The sequence below is a fragment of the Cibotium barometz genome, chromosome 23 (genome assembly GCF_041138505.1).
Source record: "Cibotium barometz isolate CiBa-2024 chromosome 23, ASM4113850v1, whole genome shotgun sequence".
Lineage (NCBI taxonomy): Eukaryota > Viridiplantae > Streptophyta > Polypodiopsida > Cyatheales > Cibotiaceae > Cibotium > Cibotium barometz.
In genome coordinates this window covers 54,907,970-54,920,154 of record NC_141068.1, presented here as the reverse complement: position 1 = coordinate 54,920,154, position 12,185 = coordinate 54,907,970, and the positions used below count along the sequence as shown (strand labels likewise).

The window sequence follows — 12,185 nt, the reverse complement described above, 5'->3', positions numbered from 1 at the left end:
GGACAACACATACAAAGTTTTAGGTCCTTTACACAAACTGTCCAAACTATCTCTAACCCATTGGCTTGGCGGTTCCCACAAGTAATATAAAAGAAGCAATCATCCTTGGAGGAAGCTGGGTCCAGAACGCTACAAGTACGATCAAACAACTGACAACACAACTACCCTCAAGCTCCCCCACGGCAAGGTAACCATAATCCTCTGGGACAGGGAGTGCCTTGAATTTGAGCCTCTGCCCCAACCAATTGCTTTCACAAAGGGTATTCTCACACCCTTGCCCTCGCCCATGCACAACACTTGTAAATCTCACTGGGCTCTATCCTATGTGCACACACCACACAAGCTTCATCATCGGCAACCATCTAGGTACATCTTTTTTTTTTTGGATGGGGGGACCATGGTCAATGGTATGACCCATGGCGCAAGCCTGGTCAATGGTATGACCCATTGCCTGGATCTTCTTAATCACCCCCGCTCCACCCGAATAACTGTGCTTCATGCCTAATAAATCCTACCTTTAACTTCTTCTTCGGCTCCATATGTATGGATCCTTGACATCGACTACCACTCCTATCAAAACAGGATCCCACAGCTCCAATGTCAGAAGAAGACAAAGCATAAAAAGAAAAAGAGAGAACATCGCGAGAGCCAAGATACCCATCACGATGTCTTGACAAAGATGCTAGAGCTTCATGTACATCACCATTGCCATACAACATCTCGGAGCGCAAGCAATCTCCATGTGTGTTGCCTCCTTGTCCCTCCGCAATTCCCCTTGCCACTTGCTTACTAACACCATTATTTTACTAACTCCTCTTTCATCATACCACCTACCACGAGGATACTGGTTATTAAGTATTCCGTGCTAGTCTACTCATTCAAGTACTTTTACTCCTCTAATGAGGATGTCCCATCACAAAGGTGACAAAAAAGAAAAACACAAACAAAACAAAATAAAGAGTACTACTGGGCACATACAAAAAAGCAAACTTATAAGAGCCCATATGATTAACTGGATACTTAATCGCCAGTACTCCACTAACTTCTTTCCATCTTATTAACTTCCCCATCCTCTCTCATTTCCGGAGAGACAGGAGAACCAACCAAGTGCGACACTTCCTCGCATGCCTTGACAACCTCTCAGTGATCACGAGAATACGATTGACTTTAGGAAGGGGAGTATGTTAATCACATATTGGTTAACACATTCCTATGATAACTATGTCTGCACACTTATGTAATGGGCACCGTCACTATATATTGTAAATCCCGTCATTTGATGAGGGAAACGCCCTAAAGATGCTCCCAGGTATTGAGCTTCGAAGGACAAACAAGAGGATCTTGGTCAGTTGGCCAATCCATAGAGAAAAGCCTTGTAACTATGTTTTGGGCACCCCGGGTCACTTACTCCTGGGTGGACTAGTGCGAAAAGGCTTGGAACTATAAAAGCCAATTTCTCTTGTTTGGAACTCATTCTCCCATTTGTGCAATAGAAGTGGAGTGTTCTCTATCTTTCTCTCTTTGGCAACTCTAATCTAGCATGTGGTGTGCTTAGGGTTAGGGTTTGGGAGTGATCACTTGTTCCCTCTTGCTTCCCTCTTGCTTCATCTCTCTCTCTTTCTTGAGTGATTAGGCTAACCAATGCGGTCCTCTTCCGCGGAGATCCTGCACGATCTTCGCGAGAGAGCTTGCATCACCCGTAGGATTAAAGTAACTGCTGTCTCCGTGTGACAACGAGTGCGGGAGGATGGCGGCGGGGAGGACGAGTAGCTACGATGAAGCTCTTGAGCCTTGCTTGATCTCGGTGGATAGGCAACTTCCCACGACACGTTAGGGTAGGGTTTCCTTAACATGGGGTTGGTCCCTTAATTGCATATGCTTTACGACTTATGTATCCCTATTTTACAGATTGTTTACTAGGTCTAATTCTTTCGCGGCTTAAAGATGTAGTGTCCAGATCTATGGAGATGGTCATGAAGGCTCTTGCTTTTGAGACTGATCACAAATTAATCACTACACAAAAAATTATATAGCCTTTCACGGGGATTGCATCTTCAATGGATATACTTGGTTTTAGCAATGTGTAGTGTCACCTTCCTCTTGCTTAAGGTTGTAAATCCTAGTCTCACCTTCCTCTTCAATGGATATACTTAGTTTTAGCAATGTATAGTCTCACCTTCCTCTTTAATGGATATAATTGGTTTTAGCAATGTATAGTCTCACCTTTCTCTTGCTTAAGGTTGTAAATCCTAGTTTATGGTGTTTGTGCAAGTGATTTAAGTATTTTTTGTTTGTTTTTGGTTGATTTTAGATGCTTTTAAGCTATCAATTCCAATAGTGCATGAAAAACAATGAAATCCATGAACAAAAATCAACTCTCTCACTCTAATTCACCAAATACTCACAGCTTATGTTTGGAGTGGATTATGCTCCTACTCACAATTTCCAAGCTATTTCTTGATTTAATGTAACAATATCAAAGCCTCATTCGCTTCAAAATCATGCAAATCTCCATTAATGAAATAAGGGTTTTCCTCTTCCAATGTATGCAAATAGAATGACCTAATGCAAACAAACTTTAAAACAAAATAGAAAACAACAAAACTAACACACCCAAATCCAAAACCATATGTTTTTCAAAGTGTACCTCCTAACAACACCGAGCAATATTAGGTGATCCCAATAGATTGGGGAATGGATGGAAAACAGAACTAAGTCCTAGGCTAGTTCCTATTAGCGGCACCATATATGTTCAAGACAAGAGCTTACCTTAGTCTTTACCAAATTAAGTGTCATTTGGTCTTACCATAGAGCCACAAATGTAAATCCCCGATGTGGGGTGTGCTAGCTTGTACGTTGTGCCCTCACTCTATTGCTACACTGGAATGCTTTCTTCGCTAAGGGGGTGAAGGACGAAACTTCAATCACCTTGATGGAGGCGAGGAGAAGGTTGTCTATTCTATGGATCACCACAAGGGGTGGATAGAGAGATCTTACAGTCAAACCCATCTAAGCAAGCATCCACCAAGCAAGCAAGATCCAATTCAACACAAGCAAGCAAGAGTGGAGAAGAAGGAGAGGCCATAAGTATTCTATTGCAAGGAAATGAATGTGTATTGCTTGATGTCAAAATTAACTTAAAAATGACTAGCTTTCATACTAGGTCATTGGACAAAGCTAGTTATTTGTACTGCTTATACAAATGAGTAGCTTTCACACTAGGTTATGGAAGAAAACTTAAAAATAGTTTATTGACACTAGTTCTTGTCTTAAAGCAACTATGTGCATGAAGTTTGTCACTGCATTAAGCTTAGGGTAAGGTTGCTTTATAAAATCTAGCGCTGTTTTATAAAATATGGGTTTTTACTAGGTTATGTAAAAACATACCTTGTTCACACACTTTTTTAAGTAAAAAACTAGTGTTCTATTACCAAGGAGCAATATACATGTGGAGGATGCACTTTACACACACACACACACACACACACACACACACACACACACACACACAAAGGAGTGTTGCATGTCATGTGGAGATGTCCAATTATAGTGTAGGGTGAGGGTGAAGGTGCAAGGTTGCGTTAAGTTAACATCATGGTTTTCCTAAGGTCTAACCTTAGCATTAAATGTAAGTATAATTTTCCAATTTAGTGAATATACATTTGCTACTACTTTTCAGTTTAAAGCATTAAATTGTGTAGATTGTGACACACATTTCTCAAGAGATCAAAAAACTTACTTCTAAACAATTTTCTTAAAATTTTATTGATTTTTAAGCTAAATTATAACTAATCATGAATGATAGTGTGAGAGAGGATATTTAATTTGATACTGACATTTCAAAATGTTAAAATGTAGTTTTTTTTTGGGTTTTTTGGTAAAACACATGTCGTGCAAGATCTTCTGTGGTTTTTTGTGAGCATGAGGTACATATCGTAGCGTGCTCTCTCTCATCGATAAAATTGGTTTGAAATGGCAAGGAGAGGGTGAGGGTGAGAGGCATGCTGCTTTGTCTCTCTCTCTCTCTCTTCCTTGAAGCCGGCTCTTTGAACATAAAGAAGAGACGGGCTTAGTACCCATGGGACCCCCCTTATCCCACAATTTGTTTCTCTCTCTCTCTCTCTCATAGTTGCTATTTGACAGGTGTCACGCTTGTTTGGCCCTAAAAGTTTAAAATGCCCGTAAAAAATTACATAAATAAAAAAACTTGCTATATTTCACCAAATCCATCAATTCTGAAGGGCAAAGGTGCAGACTCTCCTCCTTGAAACTTGCTATATTTTACGAAATCCGTCGATTCCCCGTCAAAAATCAAGCGTGTAGACTCTCTTCCTTGAGCCGGCTCTTTGAACAGGAGAATCTCCTTCTCTCTCTCATGTCTGCGAACGAAGTCCCTCTTAATCTTTCTGTCTATGGAATCTCTGCAACCACTCAAGCTTCTCATTTGGTTTACTGCCCGCACTCAGTGTCTATCTATCATCCATCTCTCTCAAATCTATATAGCCACTTCAATTTCTCTGTGTGATGGAAGAAGGGCACACAGCCCCCCACACACTCCCTCTCTCTCTCTCTCTCTCTCTCGATGCAACAGGGTAAAAGCTTCAAAGCCACATTGGTGCTCGGGGGCAGAAAAAGGGAGAAAGCCACATTGTTTCCATGTTTATGGAGCCGTTAACTTCCTACTTCTAAATAAAAGCAATTGTTTTTTGGTGTTTGGAAGGGAAGGGCTTCAGCCCAAGTTTGCATACGAAACCTCAAGTATGGGGGCCCCCTTTACTGACTGTGCTCTTGCCCAAGTTTTGGGCTTGATTGGTGAAATGGAACAAGACGATGAAACTGCAGCATATTACTTTCTTTCAAGCTTATTAGATTGATGGGCCAAGCCAATAGGCAGGGTAAGGAGCCTTGGTTGGTTGGTGGTCATTTGCATGGGCTACATGCCACATGGGCTTCTTATCGAAACCGGCAGAGAACAAGTTACAAATTCTGCTCCATCATGCAAGACCAAAGCATGCTTTGAAAGTTTCAAGAGATTGTGTGGAAAGGGACAACTCAATGAAGCCTTTCACATTCTACAGAATCAAGGTACCCACATTCGTGTCCCTTTTGTTTACTGTCTCTTAGAAGGGTGCATACGTGAGAGAGAGCTGACGGTTGGTAGAAAATTGCGCTCCCTTGTCACAAGATGTGGGCTCTCAGCAAATGCATTTTTGGGGAGCCACTTGATTCGTTTGTTTGCTTTGTGTGGTAGTTTGTTAGAAGCAAACGAGGTGTTCAACAACTTGCATCGACCCAATGTGTTTACGTGGAGTGCCATCATCACAGCAAATGCCAATCTTGGTCGTGGAATGCAGGCCATTGAGCTTTATTATCAGATGCAACACTCTGGTATGACACCTGATGGGCACATTTATGCTGGGGTGCTGAATGCTTGTGGCAGCATTGCAGTCTTGCTACAGGGCAAGCTAGTACATGCACAGGTGATTGAGAATGCGTTTGAGTCAAATGTTGTCATTGGCAACACCCTGATTGACATGTATTCCAAGTGTGAAAGCCTCAGGGATGCCCGTAGAGTTTTTGACAATGCTGTTAGACGGGACGTGGTGACATGGAGTGCATTGATTGCAGGATATGCCCAGCATGGCTATCATTTGGAAGCTTTCGAACTGTTCCAACGCATGCAAAAGAGAGGCTTGAAGCCTAACACTGTGACATGGAATGCCATCATTGCAGGGTATACACAGCATGGACATGGTCAGAAAGCCCTGCAATTTTTTCAGAAAATGCAAGATGAGGGGATGGAGCCAAATGGCATCACATTTGTCTGTGTTTTGAAGTCATGTTCTATCATAGAAAGTTTAGGGCGGGGTAAGCAGATGTACGCTTGGATTATCGAAAATGGTTTTGAGTTGGATATAGTTGTGGGCAATGCTGTGATCGACATGTATGCCAAATGCGGTGGCTTTGAGGATGCATGTAAAGTGTCTGGCAATATGCCAAAGCGAGATGTGGTGACATGGAGTAGCATGATTGCATTGCATGCTGAGCATGGGAAGTGCCATGAGGCCATTCATTTGTTTCAGCAAATGCAGCAAGTTGGTATCTTGCCAAACAGTGTGACTTTTGTCAATGTTTTGAAAGCTTACTGTGATATAGCAGCACTTCATGAGGGAAAGCTGATCCATACTCAGGTTACTGAAAATGGTCTTGACTCTGATATATTTGTCGGAAGCAGTCTCATTGACATGTACACTGAGTGTGGAAGTGTGGAAGATGCATGCATAGTTTTTCATTCATTGCCAAAGCGAAGCACAGTGGCATGGAATGCACTCATTGCAGGATATGCTCAAAATAACAATTATAAAGTGGCCAAGCATTGGTTTGGGGAGATGCAACGAGAGGGCTTGCAGCCGAGTGTTTCAACATTCACCTCTCTTCTATCTGCCTGCAGTCATGTGGGTTCATTAGAGGATGGATGCCATTATTTCAAGTTAATGAGGGATGACTATAGGATAGCGCCGACAATAGATCATTGTAACTGCATTATTGACCTTCTTGGTCGTGTTGGATACCTTAGTGAGGCTGCAGATCTACTTAAAAGTATGCCTTTTGGGACCAACATGGTTGGGTGGAAGTCTTTGCTTGGCCATTGCAAAATACATGGGAATCTGGCTTTGGCCAAGCGATGTTTCCGTCACGTTGTAACTATTGATTGTGAACATGCAATGGGTTATGTTTTAATGTCAAATGTCTATGCTGATGCTGGCAAGTGGGAGATTGCAGCAGACTACAAGAGTTTAAAAGGTGTGTAAATGCATGGAAAAAGCCAGGGAAGGGCTGTATTGAGGTCCACAATAAAATGCATGATTTCATGGTCAGAGATGAACGTCACCGGCAAAGTGACGATATTCTTATAAAGTTAGGGAAATTAGCTATGCAAGTCAAGGAGAAAGGCTTCATGCCAAGGAGAAGTGGTGTGGATGCTTGAAAAACTGGCCATAAGCCTTTTTCTTTTTGGTCTACCATCAGGATGAAGCTCCCAAATGTGTGCTTGGAGAAATGGGGTCAGGCGATGCTGTAAAAGAGTGGAGGATATTGCAGGGTTGTGAGGACTGCAATAGACAGGTAGGGGAAAATGGAGCAGTGATAGAGGAAGAGGGGAGAGCCCCCTCTCATTGAAGGAGACCAGCCCTTGCTGTTTGTTGGGTTGACTGGCAGCCAGGCTGGTTGTACTGCCATGTGCAGGCAACTGCCCTCAATATGGGCAGCCCTTTTTCTCCCCAGGGGGTGCCTTGTCTAGCCAGCTGGCCCATGTTGCATTTCTTAGTTGGCTGTACATGTATCCTTTGCCCAGTGTGCTGCCCAGCTGTCATCGGAACCTGTCCATACTGCCTGAGCTGCCTACTGTCTGGCTCACATGCCACATGAACCTGCTTCCTGTCAGCATGTTGCCTCTGTCAGTTGGATTGGCCATCTGGTATGTTAGTTTCTCTTCATAACTGGGGTCTAATACTAGAACAATTTAAGGAGTCCATAATCAGTATTGAGATTGTACTCAGCATAACTACTCCTCTAGAGTCTAGACACCACTACATTATCTTGTTTCTCACTGTACAAGTAACACTTAGCTTGTCTTCAGTGCCACAGGCCAAGTATCTATTTGGGAGATGAACATTTCTTGAAGAGTGATTTGGCCATTTTTGGAGACAGTCTGGGTGTTCTGATTCCTGCCTTCTTGCACCCTTGTTAGGCCTTCTTTTCTTAGTTCTATTTGCATTTGTGTCTTGTCTCCATACATGATGATTGTTGTTTTTTCAGAGTGCTTGTGCACTAGCTTGCTTCTGTAACTTGGAATGAAAAAACAGTCTTCTCCCACGTGTCCTCCCTCTCTACTCATTAGAAATGGTCAATGTCAGGCTTTAGGAGTCCCTTGGTCTAATGTTTTGGAACTGGTGTCCATTGGCAAGGCTTGGTCTTTAGCGCTGTCAAATTTTAGAAATTAATGCCTTGATTTTCTCAGCCCATTTTCATCCAAAGCATTGTGCACCACCTTTGTGCACCTCGATTTCACTGTGAAATCTTGTAAAGTGAATGCCGTGGTGCTCCCTCTTCTAGTTTGGCGTTCACCCTTTTCTTGTTTGTATAGTGTTGGTACACTTTACTTTGGGCATTACAATGCTTTTTCATGGTTTTTGAGGTCTGGTTCCAAGAGGGGTCCTTACCATTGTGCTCTTGCTTTTCCATTTTAATATCAGCACAATTTTGCATTTGCTAGCTTAAATGCATCGTATTTTACACAATGTTACTGTCATGTGCATGAAAGATGCCATGGACATTCTCAGGTGCTGGTCCAGAAGAGGCAGCCAGATAAAGAGTATGAATCAGATAGAGCTAGGACTTGGAGCACAAGGAGCAGTGTTGGACTGGAGAGTGGACTTGGATCCCTGTCGGCTGTACCAGAAACAGAACAGGAGCTGTCGGCTGAGACCAGAAAGGGCTGTCGGCTGAATCAGAAAAAGGGCAGCTACTACAGGTGCATCATTTGTATGGTTTTATGTCCAGTCAGTCGGCCAGCTCTCCATTAAGGTTAAGAGACTATAAATAGCAAAGTGTGCTCATAGTTTTATTCATTCATTCCTTTAGGGAGTGGATCCTTAGGGTCCTTAGTCTAGGACAGATTTTGGTGATTTACACTTTTTGTATGAAGGCAGCCTAGGGCTGCAGGTTTAGGTACCTTTTTGTACCATCAGAAATATACTGAATTTTAGGTACCTTTTTGTACCATCAGAAATATAATGAATTTCTAGCCAAATCTCTCTCTCTCTCTACTCTCTCTTCATATCTGCGTTTTGCATCAGCATGTTTCCAAGAGTGTTTAGGGCTGAAAGAAGACTCCCAGAGCTTCTGCGCGTTACATTGGTATCAAAGCATCAGGCTCAACAAAGCTAAACACTAATTCAGCCCCATATAATGGTGTACAGGTCCAAGGTACAGGAAAGTACACGGGTACAAAGCCCAAGGCAAATCTCTCTCTCTCTCTACTCTCTCTACTCTCTCTTCATATCTGCGTTTTGCATCAGCATGTTTCCAAGAGTGTTTAGGGCTGAAAGAAGACTCCCAGAGCTTCTGCGCGTTACATTGGTATCAAAGCATCAGGCTCAACAAAGCTAAACACTAATTCAGTCCCATATAATGTCCAAGGTATAGGAAAGTACACGGGTACGAAGCCCAAGGCAAGGAACATAGGAACGGGAAGAGCTCCCAGGAGGTTTGTTGGTGGTGTTCCACAAAGCCAGAGGGGATGGCAGTCCTGTGACCTAGATAGGTTCTCGGGCAACGGTCCCAAGGGAGGATTACCCTCCAAGGGGTTATGTGATTGCCACTCATTTCTCAAGAATGAAGACCAAGACAGTGTTTAGTGTCAGGGCAGGAATGGATTGTGGACTAGATGGAACAGATGCATAGATCTTATTCTGAGACAGAGTGGTTCTGGAGAACCGGGCCGGGCTTTCAGAGAAAAGGGTTTGCCAGGGATGGATGGATGACAGGGGGATTTCGGGAAAAGATTGGGATGATGACAATCATCCAAGAACAAGTTGGAATCCCGTCATCAAGTTTAGCAGAGGGGGATGTCATGTGCATGAAAGATGCCATGGACATCAGGTGCTGGTCTGGTCCAGAAGAGGCAGCCAGATAAAGAGTATGAACCAGATAAAACTAGGACTTGGAGCACAAGGAGCAGTGTTGGACTGGAGAATGGACTTGGATCCCTGTCGGCTGTACCAGGAAGAGAACAGGAGGTGTCGGCTGAGACTAGAAAGGGCTGTCGGCTGAATCAGAAAAAGGGCAGCTATGTGCATCATTTGTATGATTTTATGTCCAGTCAGTTGGCCAGCTCTCCATTAAGGTCAAGAGACTATAAATAGCAAAGTGTGCTCATAGTTTTATTCATTCATTCCTCTAGGGAGTGGATCCTTAGGGTCCTTAGTCTAGGACAGATTTTGGTGATTTACACCTTTTGTATGAAGGCAGCCTAGGGCTGCAGATTTAGGTACCTTTTTGTACCATCAGAAATATACTAAATTTCTAGCCAAATCTCTCTCTCTCTCTCTCTCTCTCTCTCTCTCTCTTCATATCTGCGTTTTGCATCAGCATGTTTCCAAGAGTGTTTAGAGCTGAAAGAAGACTCCCAGAGCTTCTGCGCGTTACATTGGTATCAGAGCATCAGGCTCAGCAAAGCTAAACACTAATTCAGTCCCATATAATGGTGTACAGGTCCAAGGTACAGGAAAGTACACGGGTACGAAGCCCAAGGCAAGGAACTCAGGAATGGGAAGAGCTCCCAGGAGGTTTGTTGGTGGTGTTCCACGGAGCCAGAGGGGATGACAGTTGTAAACCGGCCGTCCAAAAACCAAAGGGTGGTGGAACAAAAAACATTTGCACATAAAACACATCAACACCATTGAGGACCTAGAAAAGGAAAACAAACAGGGGGAGCTAGAGTGCTCCTGCAAATAGTACACGGACACCGATTGGCCCCAAATCGCAGTGGCGCCCCTTGCGGTATTTCTTTAATTGATTATAAGAGCTTTGATTACAATATAAGGCTGGTAATTCAGCCGTCCCAGTAGAACTCATGAAGCCTGCAAAGAACCTGCATCTGGCTTCTCGTCCACACGGCATCCACAAATAAATCCAACCATTGTTCACATCAAAAGACTCTCTCATATTGAGTCTGCATACAGAAGCTTTCTCCCATGATCAAGGCTGCCACAACCATCCATAGCCTCTCACACTATGAACAGCATCACACCATGATACATCCAGTGCTCCTGTATCACAACACAGACTCCCAAACTGTCTCTCAAAAGAGTATCACAGCACAACATACCATACAGTTGACACACCTGTACAAACCCTCTCTACCATCCAAGGGTACTATCCATCTCTGTCATGGATTCCCTGTCCCTTGTCCTATCAGTAGCAAGGCTGTACCAAACATGTGTCCACTCCTGTACCTTCTGCCTGCATGTGACCTGTCTCCTAGAGCAACCCAAAAAACAAGTTTCCTCGAGAAAACCTACGACCTGTTTCCACATGAAACCCTTAGGCCTGTTTCCCTTTGAAACTTCTATCCTGTATCCCATACATCTAGTTACCTGTTCCCTCATGAAACATCTGGCAACATAGAGATACTCATAACTGTAGGTCCCTCTGTTCCTTTCTAGCAGGAAGAAAGCCATCTGCTCCATGAGCACGCAGCCATGCGAGCTTGCATCACTCCCATGCCAAGAAACATAACCACAAGACCTGTACTTGCAGTCAAAAACCCAAGCACATAGCTGAATTTGCGACCAAACAAAAACAGCCCGTAAACTGTCCCAAAACAGTCCCGAATCCAAAGCAAAGAGAAACTGAAAATTCCATCAGATGAACGCCATCGACATGATGTCTATGTTCATGGAAATCCAGCCCCTCCTTTCTGTAGAAACACGGCGTCCTCCAAAAAGCACACACCTGGCAGCCTGTGTGTCTAGAGAAACCAACCTGTAAGAGTCTCTTGTGCAAAAGAGCATGAACTTCAGCCCTTTGCGCCTGCAGTCCAGTCCCGTATGCATGGAGAAAAACATGTGCTGCTCTGTCCAGCACTGCCTGCAATCCACCTGTTGGCATGGGAAAGAGAGAGGGCACACCCAGTTCTGTGCGCCTGCAGTCCTGCAGCCCCTGCCTGCAAGAAACGCAGCCCTGCAGCCCTTGCCTGTATGCGCCTCTTCTTCAGAAAACCCTCCACGCACAGCAGCCTGTATGCGCCTGCTTTCTGTTTTGTCCGTACAGCTGTATGTACAGCTGTCCGTACAGTCGTACAGACCTGCATAGATACTCCTGTGCGCAGCCAACATCAGCAGCCGACTCCTCTCTTCCATGCATGAGAACAAGGTTGATGTGTACGTACTGTACGTAATGTACGGTACGTATTTGTACGTTGTTCCGTACAGATAAAATTTTTGTGTACGTAAAAATACGTACCATTGTAAAAAATATCAATCTATATGGCATTTCATATCAAAATAAACATAAAAAGATCCAAATACATTTTAAATTGTGAGAGAGACCTACAAGACAATCTAATAAGGTCTTTGCTAATACGCATTTGATTAGTAATCACAAAACCCTTGCCGCATGTT

The 12,185-nt window shown here is 43.6% G+C and overlaps 1 protein-coding gene across 4 annotated transcripts in view; it reads left to right on the top strand.

Moving 5' to 3' along the window:
• Positions 1–4,222: 4,222 nt before the first annotated feature.
• LOC147626109 (pentatricopeptide repeat-containing protein At2g13600-like) overlaps positions 4,223–12,185 on the top strand; it is a 51,992-nt gene continuing 44,029 nt past the window's right edge. The window contains exons 1-3 of one of the 4 annotated variants that reach the window (XM_086817676.1): positions 4,947–5,085; positions 5,252–7,477; positions 8,343–8,809. In XM_086817676.1, coding sequence (XP_086673802.1) covers positions 5,349–6,812 — 1,464 coding nt within the window. In that variant the 5' untranslated portion in view covers positions 4,947–5,085; positions 5,252–5,348 and the 3' untranslated portion in view covers positions 6,813–7,477; positions 8,343–8,809. Of the gene's footprint in view, positions 7,478–8,323; positions 8,810–12,185 lie in introns of those variants that run through there. The other 3 variants (XM_086817672.1, XM_086817675.1, XM_086817673.1) reach the window with 3 other exon arrangements.